Source organism: Podarcis liolepis, assembly GCF_965112155.1.
Source record: "Podarcis liolepis genome assembly, chromosome: 3".
NCBI classification, from domain to species: Eukaryota; Metazoa; Chordata; class Lepidosauria; order Squamata; family Lacertidae; genus Podarcis; species Podarcis liolepis.
In genome coordinates, this window is record NC_139557.1 from 58,545,914 (window position 1) to 58,558,282 (window position 12,369).

General features: G+C 40.4%; 1 protein-coding gene across 2 annotated transcripts in view; it reads left to right on the plus strand.

Moving 5' to 3' along the window:
• NCOA7 (nuclear receptor coactivator 7) overlaps positions 1-12,369 on the plus strand; it is a 71,213-nt gene that overhangs the window by 33,687 nt on the left and 25,157 nt on the right. The window contains exons 5-10 of one of the 2 annotated variants that reach the window (XM_083497961.1): positions 1,475-1,582; positions 2,612-2,725; positions 3,253-3,378; positions 4,356-4,540; positions 6,193-7,190; positions 7,912-8,080. In XM_083497961.1, coding sequence (XP_083354087.1) covers positions 1,475-1,582; positions 2,612-2,725; positions 3,253-3,378; positions 4,356-4,540; positions 6,193-7,190; positions 7,912-8,080 — 1,700 coding nt within the window. The remainder of the gene's footprint in view (positions 1-1,474; positions 1,583-2,611; positions 2,726-3,252; positions 3,379-4,355; positions 4,541-6,192; positions 7,191-7,911; positions 8,081-12,369) is intronic. The other variant, XM_083497962.1, reaches the window with a different exon arrangement.

Sequence of the window (12,369 nt, forward strand, 5' to 3'; positions counted from 1 at the left end):
TCCTTGTTGGGTAGGTCTAGCCTTGACTGTATGAGTAGGTGGTGGCTGTCGGAGCCTTTCTGATCTCTAGCAATCAGATTTGTCTTTTTATAAAAAAATCACCACTGCACCTAGAATCGATGTTGTCATTGTCCACAAAGCTCCAGGGTCTGTTCTAAAGAAGCTTCTAAATTAATAGATTAGCAAGAAGAAGGAATGGGGTGAAAAGTACAAGACGCTGTTACATGCTCAAGCTCTAGTACACATGCTGTAGTTCAGTGGATTATGTACAATGGTTAGAAAACAAGTTTGCTCTGGATACAACTTCCTCTTATCTTGTAAAGCCAATAAAGGATTGACTTAACTAGCTATAAACAGAGACCCAAGTGGGCCAATCCTATTGATCTGTTGTATATGAGTGTTTGTTTTCACTTAGGTTCCTTCAATTAAATTCTCCCTCCAGTCCAGATTCAAAAGATGGGAGTATTTTCCACAAGCCTCACGTGTATTGCAAAGATAAGATACTTTTATGTGTTGGCAGGCTTGATTGATCTTGGCTGCTCCCAGAGGTCAAATGCAAGCACCAGAGAATGCATACAAGAAAAGTTAGGGCTCTGGGTTTGAATGGGAGTTAGATTAACAACAGCTTTGAATCCACTTTAAGCCATGAACATTCTCATGTAAGAGAGACTGGGTAATTTGTAGCTAATAAATCCACTTTATTCTGTAGTGTTGCACACATTCTGCCAAAATACATTTCCAGAGGCATTGCCATGTTAATCAGTTGCAGCAAAAAGTAACTGTATTTTTTTAACTAATATTTTTCATTGATTTTCCATTTTTAACATTGTTATAACATCTTATTTCCTTTTACAAATTTCAAGCTCCACTGAGCTAATCGACTTCCCTCCATCTTGTCATCTGGTTTTTATATAACTACCTCATATTTCCACACACTTATATCATCACAATTCTACATTTTTCTTAATATTATATTAGTTTTTAAGCATTTTTGTAGAAAAGTTCCTCTTAATAAACATAGCAAGATTTAACGCAGTCCGGCTAGTGTCTTTGTGTGTACAGTGTTTGTCTATATATTGAATAAATTTACTCCACTCTCTCTGGAACGCTTGTTCACTCTGCTTTTGGATTTTCCCCATCAGCTTTGCTAATTCTGCATAGTCCATCATCTTTGTCTGCCATTCCTCTACCGTCAGTAATTCTTGCAGCAAAAAAAAGTGCACGTCCCATTGCATTTTAAAGGCTAATAATTTATTACAGCAGAAGCTTTTGCGCACCAGAATCTACGTTGTTTTGTGACTAGAGCCTACTTAGAAATGTGTGGTGGTTTTTGAAGTGATACATACTTTGGTTATTTCCCCCTGCATCGAGGAAATGGTCTTCTTAAAATTAGGTTTTACATTTGTTGTTTTTAAATAGGCATGATCGAGGACAGTGCAATAACATTTTAATCTTTCTATCTTCCCTTCCTCAGGCTGGAAGCCAAGATACTCTGAACAGCATAGCTCTGAAGTTTAACATCACTCCAAATAAACTTGTGGAACTCAACAGGCTCTTCACACACACAATTGTTCCGGGCCAGGTAACCGGGTTGTGATTAAATCCTATTTTCTAAAAGGTGTGATCTGTACTAGTTAAAGAAGGCTCTTCTAGTATCATTTTGAAATAACTAGAACAATGGAAATGACACCATGCCCTCGTAAGTGATCGTAGGCATGCAGTGGCTTCAGAGTCACATTCTCTGGGCACAGTGGTGGATAGCATGGTGGAGCTGTGCTGCTGCTGCATAAAGTGACGCAGCAATAAAGGGGTGACGCAGCAATAAAGTTGACACAGTGCAGACACGCTGGTGGAGCCAATCTGTTGCACCTGCTGGCGAATTTGCACCACACCAACCTTGCTGCAGCCTCCTGGTATGCAGCCATTATGCAGCCAGTGAGAAGTCAAGTGAGTGGCACAACCCCTCCTTGCTGTCTGCATGCAAAATAACACTGGTTTTATAAGAACACAACTTTATATGCTCAGATCATATGTCCAACTAGCAGAGCATTTCCTATACTGCTTGGAAGCAGTTGTCTGTGGTTTCAGGTAAGAGTGTTTCCCGGACACATCTGGGGATGCCTGAAACTGAACCTGGGACCCTTTGCATGTATCTGTGCAGGCAGACCTGTGATAACTTCTGCACTGGGCTGAAATCCTGTACCAGTTATATGTGCTTAAGGCTGCAATCCTATACCCCTTTACCTGGGAGTAAACTGCATTGAATTAACAGTGTTTACTTCTGAGAGGGTATGCATAGGATTGCACTGTAAATATTGTTTTATATATATAAAAAAATTATGGTGATTTGAAACACATTTATAGGTGCATAATCACTTCACTAGTTGGTTGTGTTAAGTCAGGAATGAAAGTCAGGATTGTCACTATCCTGCAATGAGAGAGGGACAAAATTCAAGAAGCAAATAGTTGTGTCTGTGTATAGATAGATAGGTAGGTAGGTAGGTAGGTAGGTAGGTAGCTTGGTGCTTTAAAATAATGCTCTGTAAATCGGTTGTCTTCACAGTGTATGTTGTTGTAATAATCTTGTTTCTCTTGTGGGGGGTTGGCCTAGGTTCTGTATGTGCCAGATAGTGAGCCTCTTTCTGCTGCTGCGAAACTAGCTTCTTCAAGCCCTGGCGCTACTGTTTCACCTTCCTCATCAGATGCAGAGTATGATAAACTTCCGGTAAGACTTTCATGTTAGAGTCAGTTTTAGCCAAGAAGCATCTTAATCCTTTTTTTCTGGCACAGCATTTCAGGGTGTGGGCTCTGGTCCACAAAAACTTATGCCACAATAAATTAGTTAGAGTTTAAGGTTGCAGAAGATTTTTTGTGTTACTTTTCCAGTAAGACGTTATACAGACTCTGTTGTTTAGAAAGTACAGTCTAGTCAGTTAAGTGTATATACTATCTTTTGATATTATGGCTCTTGATTTCCTTGAAAAGTGTAAAATTGCTTATCATATTTGCAATAGACATGGGAACACTTTGCATGTCATAAGGGTCACTTGATAGTAGTTCCATGGCTATTTGCCACATATTCCATTGTTTGCTTGCCATGGCTCTCTGCTTGAACGGCTGGTTTTCTTCATGCCGCTAGAAACAAGCAAACAATGGGAAATCTGTGGTGGCCTCGCCCACCTGCACAAGGAACTGTGGTGCACAAATGTCTGCTGGTTTTTTATTTTTTTAAAAAAACCTTTATCATTCAAGGATGCTGACTTAGCAAGAAGGGTTTGCAGACCAATCCAAAGAGTCCTGTCTTCCACCTCAGAGGAAGATGAGCCAGTTGTTGTCAAGTTTTTGAAAATGAACTGTCGATACTTCACAGATGGCAAGGTAGAAGGCTTTGGTGATTTATTTTGCAACAGGGGTGTGGGGGTGTGTGATAGGCAAATAACAATTAGAGTATCATAAGGTGTGCAGATGTTGGAACTGTTGATCTCTATTGTCTACAAATCTGTTTGCATTTGAAAATTAGCTTTACTAAGTAGGCTGACCACAGTCTAAAATGGGCTGTTTTGTAGATGGTTCTTGTGAGTGTGCTTGGGGTTCTGGGCACATAAGATTCAATAGCAAACTACACATTATGCACATAGAAACATAGCTAGGGTCTAGCAGCAGCTTTTACTAGGTGACAGCAGCTGCAAGAGCAGGTGTAATTTGGAACAGAGAAGCCTCATAGGAAGGGAAGGAGTACTACACTGTCTTTCTACCAATTGTGTGCCTGCTGCAAATTCACCTCCTTCAATGTTCCAACTCTTTTATTTCATGAGTATGCATATTACATGTACCTAAGCTCTAAGGCAGAGCCATTTGCCATTTTGCCTTCAGTGTGCTATAGCCATCCAAGTCTCCTGTTGGGAATTATCAGCATAAGAAATGAAGTCATGCTAACATGAGAAAGGAGGCCTGCTAGCTTTGATAGGTTCATGGAAGCAGCCAAGATCAGAGAAGAATGGTTTTTGCTTGACTCGTGAATTCTAATATTTTGACTCTAGTTAATTAACAAGCTGTCGCTCCCATTTCATTGCAGCTAAGGATAAAATTTAAATACCTTGATCCCCTTTTATAACCCTGGCCTTGTCTGCTGAAGATAGATGTGTTTTGAGCACTTGGAATCCTTATCACTGCTTGGTATCAGTCGGGTATTGACCTGTTGTCTGTTCAGAGTGAGCACTTTGGTAGAAAACATGATTGCAAGGGCGGGGTGGGGGAACGACAATGAGGGGTGTATAAGGAATTTGGGAGAGGGAGCATAAGGGACAACATGTCTTGAAAATATGATGTGCTAATTCATTTATTTTTATTTTAAGGGTGTGGTAGGAGGGGTCATGATAGTCACTCCCAACACCATCATGTTTGATCCTCACAAATCAGACCCTCTGGTAATTGAGAATGGCTGTGAAGAGTACGGGCTCATTTGCCCCATGGATGAGGTTGTTTCAATTGCACTCTACAACGATATCTCTCACATGAAGATTAAAGATGCCCTGCCATCGTAAGAAGTATTCTTTGTTGACCATGTTTGAATGTAACCAGTGGGATGTGGAGGACAACCAGTGGGAAGTGAAAGGAGAACTTTGAAGAAACTGAGGAGCAAAACAGCTAATGAGGGTGGGAGGGAAGGGAGATGCAGAATAGTTCTGCATTCATTAGGAATGGTGATGTAGGCCCAGGTCACACATTTTTTCAAGTGGTGAGGCTGTATACAGTGACCCTCTTTGTGGAGGGAGGAAAGCCCTCCACAGCTTGTCTATACATTGCTGCCCAGAAAATACCACATGCAAGCAAGCATGTAGTGTGTATGGAGGTCCTGGGCTGTCCAGATGACAGGACCTCCTTCTTGTTCTTGACATGTAAACTGGCCTTAAATCTTAATTTTTTAATTAAGAAGCACAGATTCAGTGAAAAGGGGTGGGGGTGGGGAAAGGAACTGGGAAATGAAATTACGTGTCAAGGATCTAGTAAGGCTAGTTTCTTTATTTGAATGGGTTTTTCAGCATAATGTCCCACAACATTAATTAAAGGATAATGCTTAGATATTTCACTGCTGTGAGCTCCAAATTATTGGCATATTAAATGATGTAGTTTGATCCGTATAGGAGTAGATATATGTAGGATCTTCCTCTGAAGTCAGTTAGTACTAATGTCCTTGAATCTCTTCCTATGATTGTATTAATGGTAATAATGCTATACAGCTACTTTACAGGTACAGCTGCAATTGCATAATTCATATCATCACAGATAATAACCACATAGGTAATGAGAGGGATCTTCATGTCTTAACTGAACATTTACTCCAGTAGTGAGAAACGCTGGAGTTGTGAAATCACTTTGCAAATACAGGGATTCTTCCAGTGGCTTGAAGTTATTCGTTATTAATCTCTGTATACTGGATGAGAAAATGAGAGCTTATACGTATGCACAGGCTTCAGTTTATTTATTTGAAGCAAGGTTGGGCAGTTTGCTGAACTATTTAAAAATTTCTCTTTTAAAAAAAATGTATTTGGGATTGCTGAGAAAAGCTTGAGAGCATGGATCCTGGCTCATTCAAAGGCTGTCAGCTGAGAGAAGGAAAATTTCAAGACCCTTGAAAATAATAGAATTGTAGATCTTATGATTTCTGAGGCCTTCTCATGTTTTTGAGCTTGGATTTCTTAAGTCTGCTTCTAGTCTTTTGTATCAGTCTCAGCTGATGAGATGGGATTTGTTTGCTATCAGTGGCCTGAAAACCGTCACAGAAAAGAAATTATACAGTTTATAGTCATTCTGTTGCTCCTTTTGTAGTAACTTGAAGACCCAGGCTGGGTCTTGTCTTTTGTCCCCTCAGCCTTAAAAATACCCGCAGAGTACCTAATGATACATCCATCTCTCCACTTTCACAACGTGAACTTCAAAATACAAATATTTTGTTATACCAATTCTTTCAACTCCATAATTACTTATTTCAGTTGGCTTGCATTTTATTTTGCGAGAAGCAAAATTGGTTTGTTTCAAATTATTTCAATGTTGCTTTGGTGTATTTTAGTTGAAAGCTCCTTTTTGCCATTTGTTTTGTTTATTTATTTTAGTATTTATTGAGTTTTCATTTTGTTATCATTTTGTTCTCCATTTTAACATTCCATATGCATCCACCATCTTTCCTGACAGCGACATTCCAAAGGATCTTTGTCCTTTGTACAGGCCTGGTGAGTGGGAAGACCTTGCTTCTGAGAAGGATATCAACCCTTTCAGCAAATTTAAATCCATAAACAAGGAGAAGAAGAAGCCCAAAGCGGACAACTTTGTCACCCTGAATTCCACACCAATAAAGCCCACGGAGAAGGAGAAGTCTACAGATCTTGAACTTAAACCTCCTGAAAGTTCTTCCTTGGTGACCTCCAAGTCGGAGGAAACTCAAAGGGACTCCAACACTCCCGAGCCTTCAAAAAGGGTGGCTTTGGAATGTACCACGGAACATTCTGTAGAGAGTGTTAGTCTGGACCTATCCAAAGATAATTCCCTTCTGGAAGAAGATGGTTTTATTGAATTGGAAGAGACTTCATCACAGACTGATAGCAAAGTAAAGAGCACAGATGTTGGAACAGTTGGTGTTCCCAATGACTCTAAAATGAGAAAGGAAGTTTGGTTGCAAGCAACAAATAAAGAAAATTGTGACCAATCAGGGACAAAGCATGAAGTTCTTAAAGATGTCCTTGATTTAGAGTCCTGTGAGAAGCTAGATGTGGTGCCTGAAATAAACAAGGGGGGTAGTTCACCAACAAATAAGGTGGAAACAACTCTGGATGCAAACAAGGAGCTGAATAAAGACAAACTTATTGAATTTTACCTCAGTAAAGATAAGGATGAGCCACAGACTACTGATGACTTATGTAAGGCTAACGTCAAGGAAGAGGGGAACAGTATACCAGGAGGCATAGACCTCACCCTTAGCTCTTCACATTCCCAAGCCAATAAATTTGTGAAAGGCAAAAGAGAAGGGCCAGATTTGTGTTCTAATGGAAGGAAAGAGGCATCACCAGAAGTTGGCGCAACAGCAGAGAAGAAGGACCATGAAGGATCAATAACCTCTTCATTGCCATCTCAGCTAGATAATAAGTCTGAAATCAGACTCTGGCTGCTGCAGAGAATCCAAGTGCCCATTGAAGGTAGGCCTGCTTGCCATAGTGTCACTGTAGCACCCTATGTTAATGAAGGACAGAAATTCTCTTTCAGTTTCCAATAGTTCTCTTCAACCTTGTTTTCATTACAGATTGCTTAACAGCACAGTTATGTCCTACAAAAAATTAACGAGTCTGCTCTTGATTCTAATCTCTTTCTGCAGTTGTTTCTAGAGAAGTGGAATACTCTTGGGTTTTTCTTTCTTTCTTATGACTTGAATATAGTTGAGAAGTGGGAATGTGTCAAAAAATTGAATTTTCTTAATAGTAGGGGCTACATTAAAACCCACTTGAACTTCTTTTTCTGCAGGTCAAAGTATCGAAGTTATTTCATAAGTTGTTTTTTCTTTTCTTTCTGCAAAGTATTTTTGTTGATTCCCTTAAGTTAGTCTTGGAGGAAAACCGGCTGCAATTTATATATATTTTTATGTAAGCTGAGAATAATAAGCCTAATAATTTCCTGCCAGACCTTCACCATGATGTTGCAGGGTGCGTTGCAATAATTTTAAAATACAGTATTAAAAGCAGTTGAAATACACTGAAGGGCAGTCAGTACAGAATGTTCACAGAATATACATTTAAATATAATAAATTCAAAACTGTATTCTGCATTTCTTAAGTCACTCCTTGATAAAGGCTAAGTTGTGCTGCAGGCCTGGCCACTGTGCTCCATTTGCTATGTTCTAACTCTGTGGTCTTTTGGATTCAGATATGCTTCCTTCAAAGGAAGAGAAAAGCAAGTCCCCTCCGATGTTTCTGTGCATCAAAGTGGGCAAGCCTATGAGGAAGTCCTTTACTTCTCAAAGCTCCACAATGGCTCAGCAATATAATAAAAGAAGAAAGCAACCGGAGTACTGGTTTGCTGTTCCACGAGAAAGGTAAGCTGTCACTTTTCAGGACCATTCCGGAGTTTATAAGAACTACATTTCTTGCCCACCAGCTGTGTGATTAGTGCTTCTGTTAGAGAAGCCTTTCATCTTCCAGATATCCTTGTTGTTGTTTTGTTGCCAACATCATGCAAGTGGAACCGAACAGGGTGGTTTGTCCCTGCAGATATGTGGTGTTTTCTTCTGTCCAAGGCACATTCAGCTTATTCTTATTGCTTTGTGGAATGTGATAACACAGCCTGACTGGTAACTGTGTGATGTGATTAGTGATAAGTATCACAAACCCCATTACAAACTCTGTAGCTCTTGCTGGCTGACCCGGTGTAAGCCTGACAGAGGGAAAACAAACCTTTAAAAGGTTTGCCAGCATAATTACGCCTATCCTAGCAGATCTGGGGTTTGGATTTCTCGCTTAAAAATTGAGTTAAAAGCAACAACTGATGTTCACAGAATTTCAAGTAACAGAGGCCAAACTAGATTCAAAGCTACATGTGTCACTTGCGATGATGTCAGCTGAACTTCTTTTTTATATGTATACAAGAAACCCCAAGGTGCACATGGAGAAGACCTAATGGAAGTTTCTCTCCAGAACAGCTTTGTGGGCTAGTGGGGGAGGAGGGTGGTTTTTATCACAACAGTCATGGTAGAGGAAATGATTGTATTTCCTGTCTCTTTGCACAATGGTCCTGATAAAAAAAAATCCCCTCCCTGGCAGCCACTATATATATAAAAAACTCCCTTTTTCTCCCCTGCCTTCAAACAGCTTCATCAAGAATGAATGGGGAAAAGCCTAAAATAAATGGGTGGCAAAAATAGTTTAAGGGGAATAATAGTCCAGAAAAGACTTGGCGGAAAGCAGATTAAGTCTGAGGAAGGAAGCACTACTCTTTTTCCCAAGATGAAGAGTGAACTAATGGAGTGACTCTATTAGTAGCAAGAGTATTTAAAATGTAACACAGCTGCAGCTCCTGTGTGTGTCAGATATTTCATTTGAGTTCTTAGAATTGTTCCAAGGTGATGTTTTATTATTAAGAGCTGTGTTGCATTTTATTTACGTTGCAACACATCTCTTGATATTGAAGCATGACCCATAACAGCATTCTTAAAAGTTCCAAGAACAAAATGAAACCATTTGATGAAATGATGGATCAGTTCCTTACAAGTTTATATACAGATGTGTTTAAAGTACTTCAAGACTCTTGGCTGTTCTTACCACAACAGACTAGCAATGCCATCCATCCTGGAAACGAGGTCATGTAGCTGATAAGCTTGTTGATGGATCATGCAGCCCATCTGCATGACTGCCTTTGCAACAAGGTACAATGTGCCACAGCTGCAGTTCTTGGCGTCTTCTGCTGGACACGTCTGTCTCCTATGTGACTTTGGACATGCAGCAAGCGCTCTCTCCCAAAGCATATCTTACTTTGTCAGCGTAGACAATGTAACCGGTTAATCAGTGACTTTGGCCACTGTTGCCTTTGTGATTGTGAAATAGGAGGAGCCCTTATCTTTGGCACGAAACTCTAGAAGCAATAATCATTAGGGAGGTATGCTTTATAAGGGTCCTTCTTTGCTCTGCGTGAATCTTTATGTTGACCCAGTTGTACCACTGCATCTAGCCAGCTTACTGAAAGTCCTTCATTGTGTATCTTGCAATGGGGAATTTCAACAGTTCTAGAGGGTAAGTATATTATTTATTTATTGAATTTATATACCTCCCTCAGGTCTCAGGGCGGTTCACAGAATAAAATCAAAATATAAAACCACAAAATACATAATCAGATTAAAAACAACCCAATAACCCCACCCCCCCCAAACCCCACATTTTTAAAGGGCATAGGATGTATAAGTATAAATAGGCTGTGTTACTTTTGCATGTGCTTGTTATGTTTGAAGAATAATAGGCTAGTAGTTTGTATCTATAAACCTCTGCAGTAGTGCCTGCTTTCCATTTGCCAGTGAGTTAAAAGCAGTGATGACTAGAGAGAGTTACCAGTGCTTATAAAGCACTGGCAAATTGCAAAGCAGCCCCTGCTGCAGAATTTTATGGTTCAGGTAATATTAGAGAGGGGGTACTGAGTAATGGTACATGGTCTTAATGGCATAGCACTTACATCAGAGATCAGTTGACAATTTAAATAAAAAAATTCCTTCCAGTAGCACCTTAAAGACCAACTAAGTTAGTTCTTGGTATGAGCTTTCGTGTGCATGCACACTTCTTGTGCATGGAAGGAATTTTTTTATTTTGACTGTGGCAGACCAACATGGCTACCTATCTGTAACTTGACAATTTAAATTACTCGTTTTTACATCCTTTAAAATATCAGTGGTGAAGCACATCTAATCCCCTCCGTCTGTATCCTGTGCTATGCATTTAATACATGTGTGAAAAGATGCTGTGAAAACAAAGCAGCCTTTCACTAGAGTCCTCTGCTTGCTTCTGCTTGTGCACCAAAACACTGAGCCAATAACGTGGTGAGTGATTTGAGTCGAAGAATACATAGCAGCAATTATGCAAGTCTGCATATGTGTTTCATTTACTCAGGACTAAGGATGGGCCCTGATCTGGATCAGGACTGCAGCATGAAGGAAGGAGAGATTGAATTCTTCTCTCTCCAGCCACGATTAAAGTTGCCCACTCCCACCAGAGAGCACACACCCCCCGGTACAATATTGGAATGAAACAATTTAGGGAAGAGTACATGGTTCCTATTACAAACGTGCCATCTTTCAGGCATTTCAATATGCCAGATGGAATGACCATTTTGTCCTGCTTCATGTTGTTCTGGAGGTTCTGAGTCAATTTCGAGAGACACAGGGAAGTCCATTGTGCAATTGGAAGTTCATTAGGTGAATCCAGACATCACCTTTCCAACAAAGGTCCGTATAGTTAAAGCTATGGTTTTCCCAGTAGTGATGTATGGAAGTGAGAGCTGGACCATAAAGAAGTCTGATCGCCCAAAAATTGATGCTTTTGAATTATGGTGCTGGAGGAGACTCTTGAGAGTCCCATGGACTGCAAGAAGATCAAACCTCTCCATTCTTAAGGAAATCATCCCTGAGTGCTCACTGGAAGGACAGATCCTGAAGCTGAGGTTCCAATACTTTGGCCACCTCATGAGAAGAGAAGACTCCCTGATGTTGGGAAAGATGGAGGGCACAAGAAGAAGGGGACGACAGAGGACGAGATGGTTGGATAGTGTTCTCGAAGCTACCAGCATGAGTTTGCCCAAACTGCAGGAGGCGGTGGAAGACAGGAGTGCCTGGCATGCTCTGGTCCATGGAGTCACGAAGAGTCGGACACGACTAAATGACTAAACAACAACAACAATTTTAAACACTGCTCTGTAACGATTGATACAGTTGGGAACGCATTGGAATCAAGGACTACGGGTCACAGCCTGGCATGGTGTTTCTTTTTCAAAAGGAAGTTTGTGTGCACACACAAAACAGAGTTTTTTTGTTTGCAAAGGTGGGGAACTTGTAGCCTTTCAGAAGTAGCTGGGCAGCAACTTCCATCATCCTGATCACCGGCAATGCTGGCTGTGAATGATGGCAGTTCAACTCCAACAACATTTGAATAGTACCAGCCTTGGTTTTGAAGAAGGGAGGGACCTTAAAGTTATTTCTGATATTTTGGCAGTGCGGGAGTGGTAGTATAATGCAGAGGAGAACAAAATAACTTTTTTCATGAAAGATAAAGCAGTATGTTAGCTCTTCTCCCACCTATCCAGTGCTGGATTTATGTATAAGCTGAACAAGCTATAGCTATAGGTATAAGATAAAAAACAAATAAAATAAAACCTACATACAGCAACCGTGTTTTGTGTTGTGTAGGCTCCTATTTGTTATGTGCAAATGGCTTTAGATGCCTATTAGGTCCATAAATTACCATATAGCATATATTCAACACAAAAAACAGCAACAATTTGTTGTTGACAAAGGACAGCTGGACATATAAAGGGCCCCATTACCTTCAGTAGCTTAGGGCTTCATCAGACCTAAATCTACCTACCCTTCTGCAGCCAGTAACTATATAAATATTATGCGTCAGTCCCCCAGTCCTGACATTGCTCTGTGCAACTGTTATGCTGCATTTCCAACAACCACCTTCTAGGTGCAGTGGTGGCCAAAACAGAGTTTTTGTTTCTCTGAGCAGGGACTGCGTCCTTTGTAAGTTACCCATAAGACCACCTGGTCAAACTTATTTGTGTACAAATAAAGCTTTGTTTTAGAAGAGTTGGAGTGACTGTGAAAGGCTGGCAAACAAGGTCACTCAC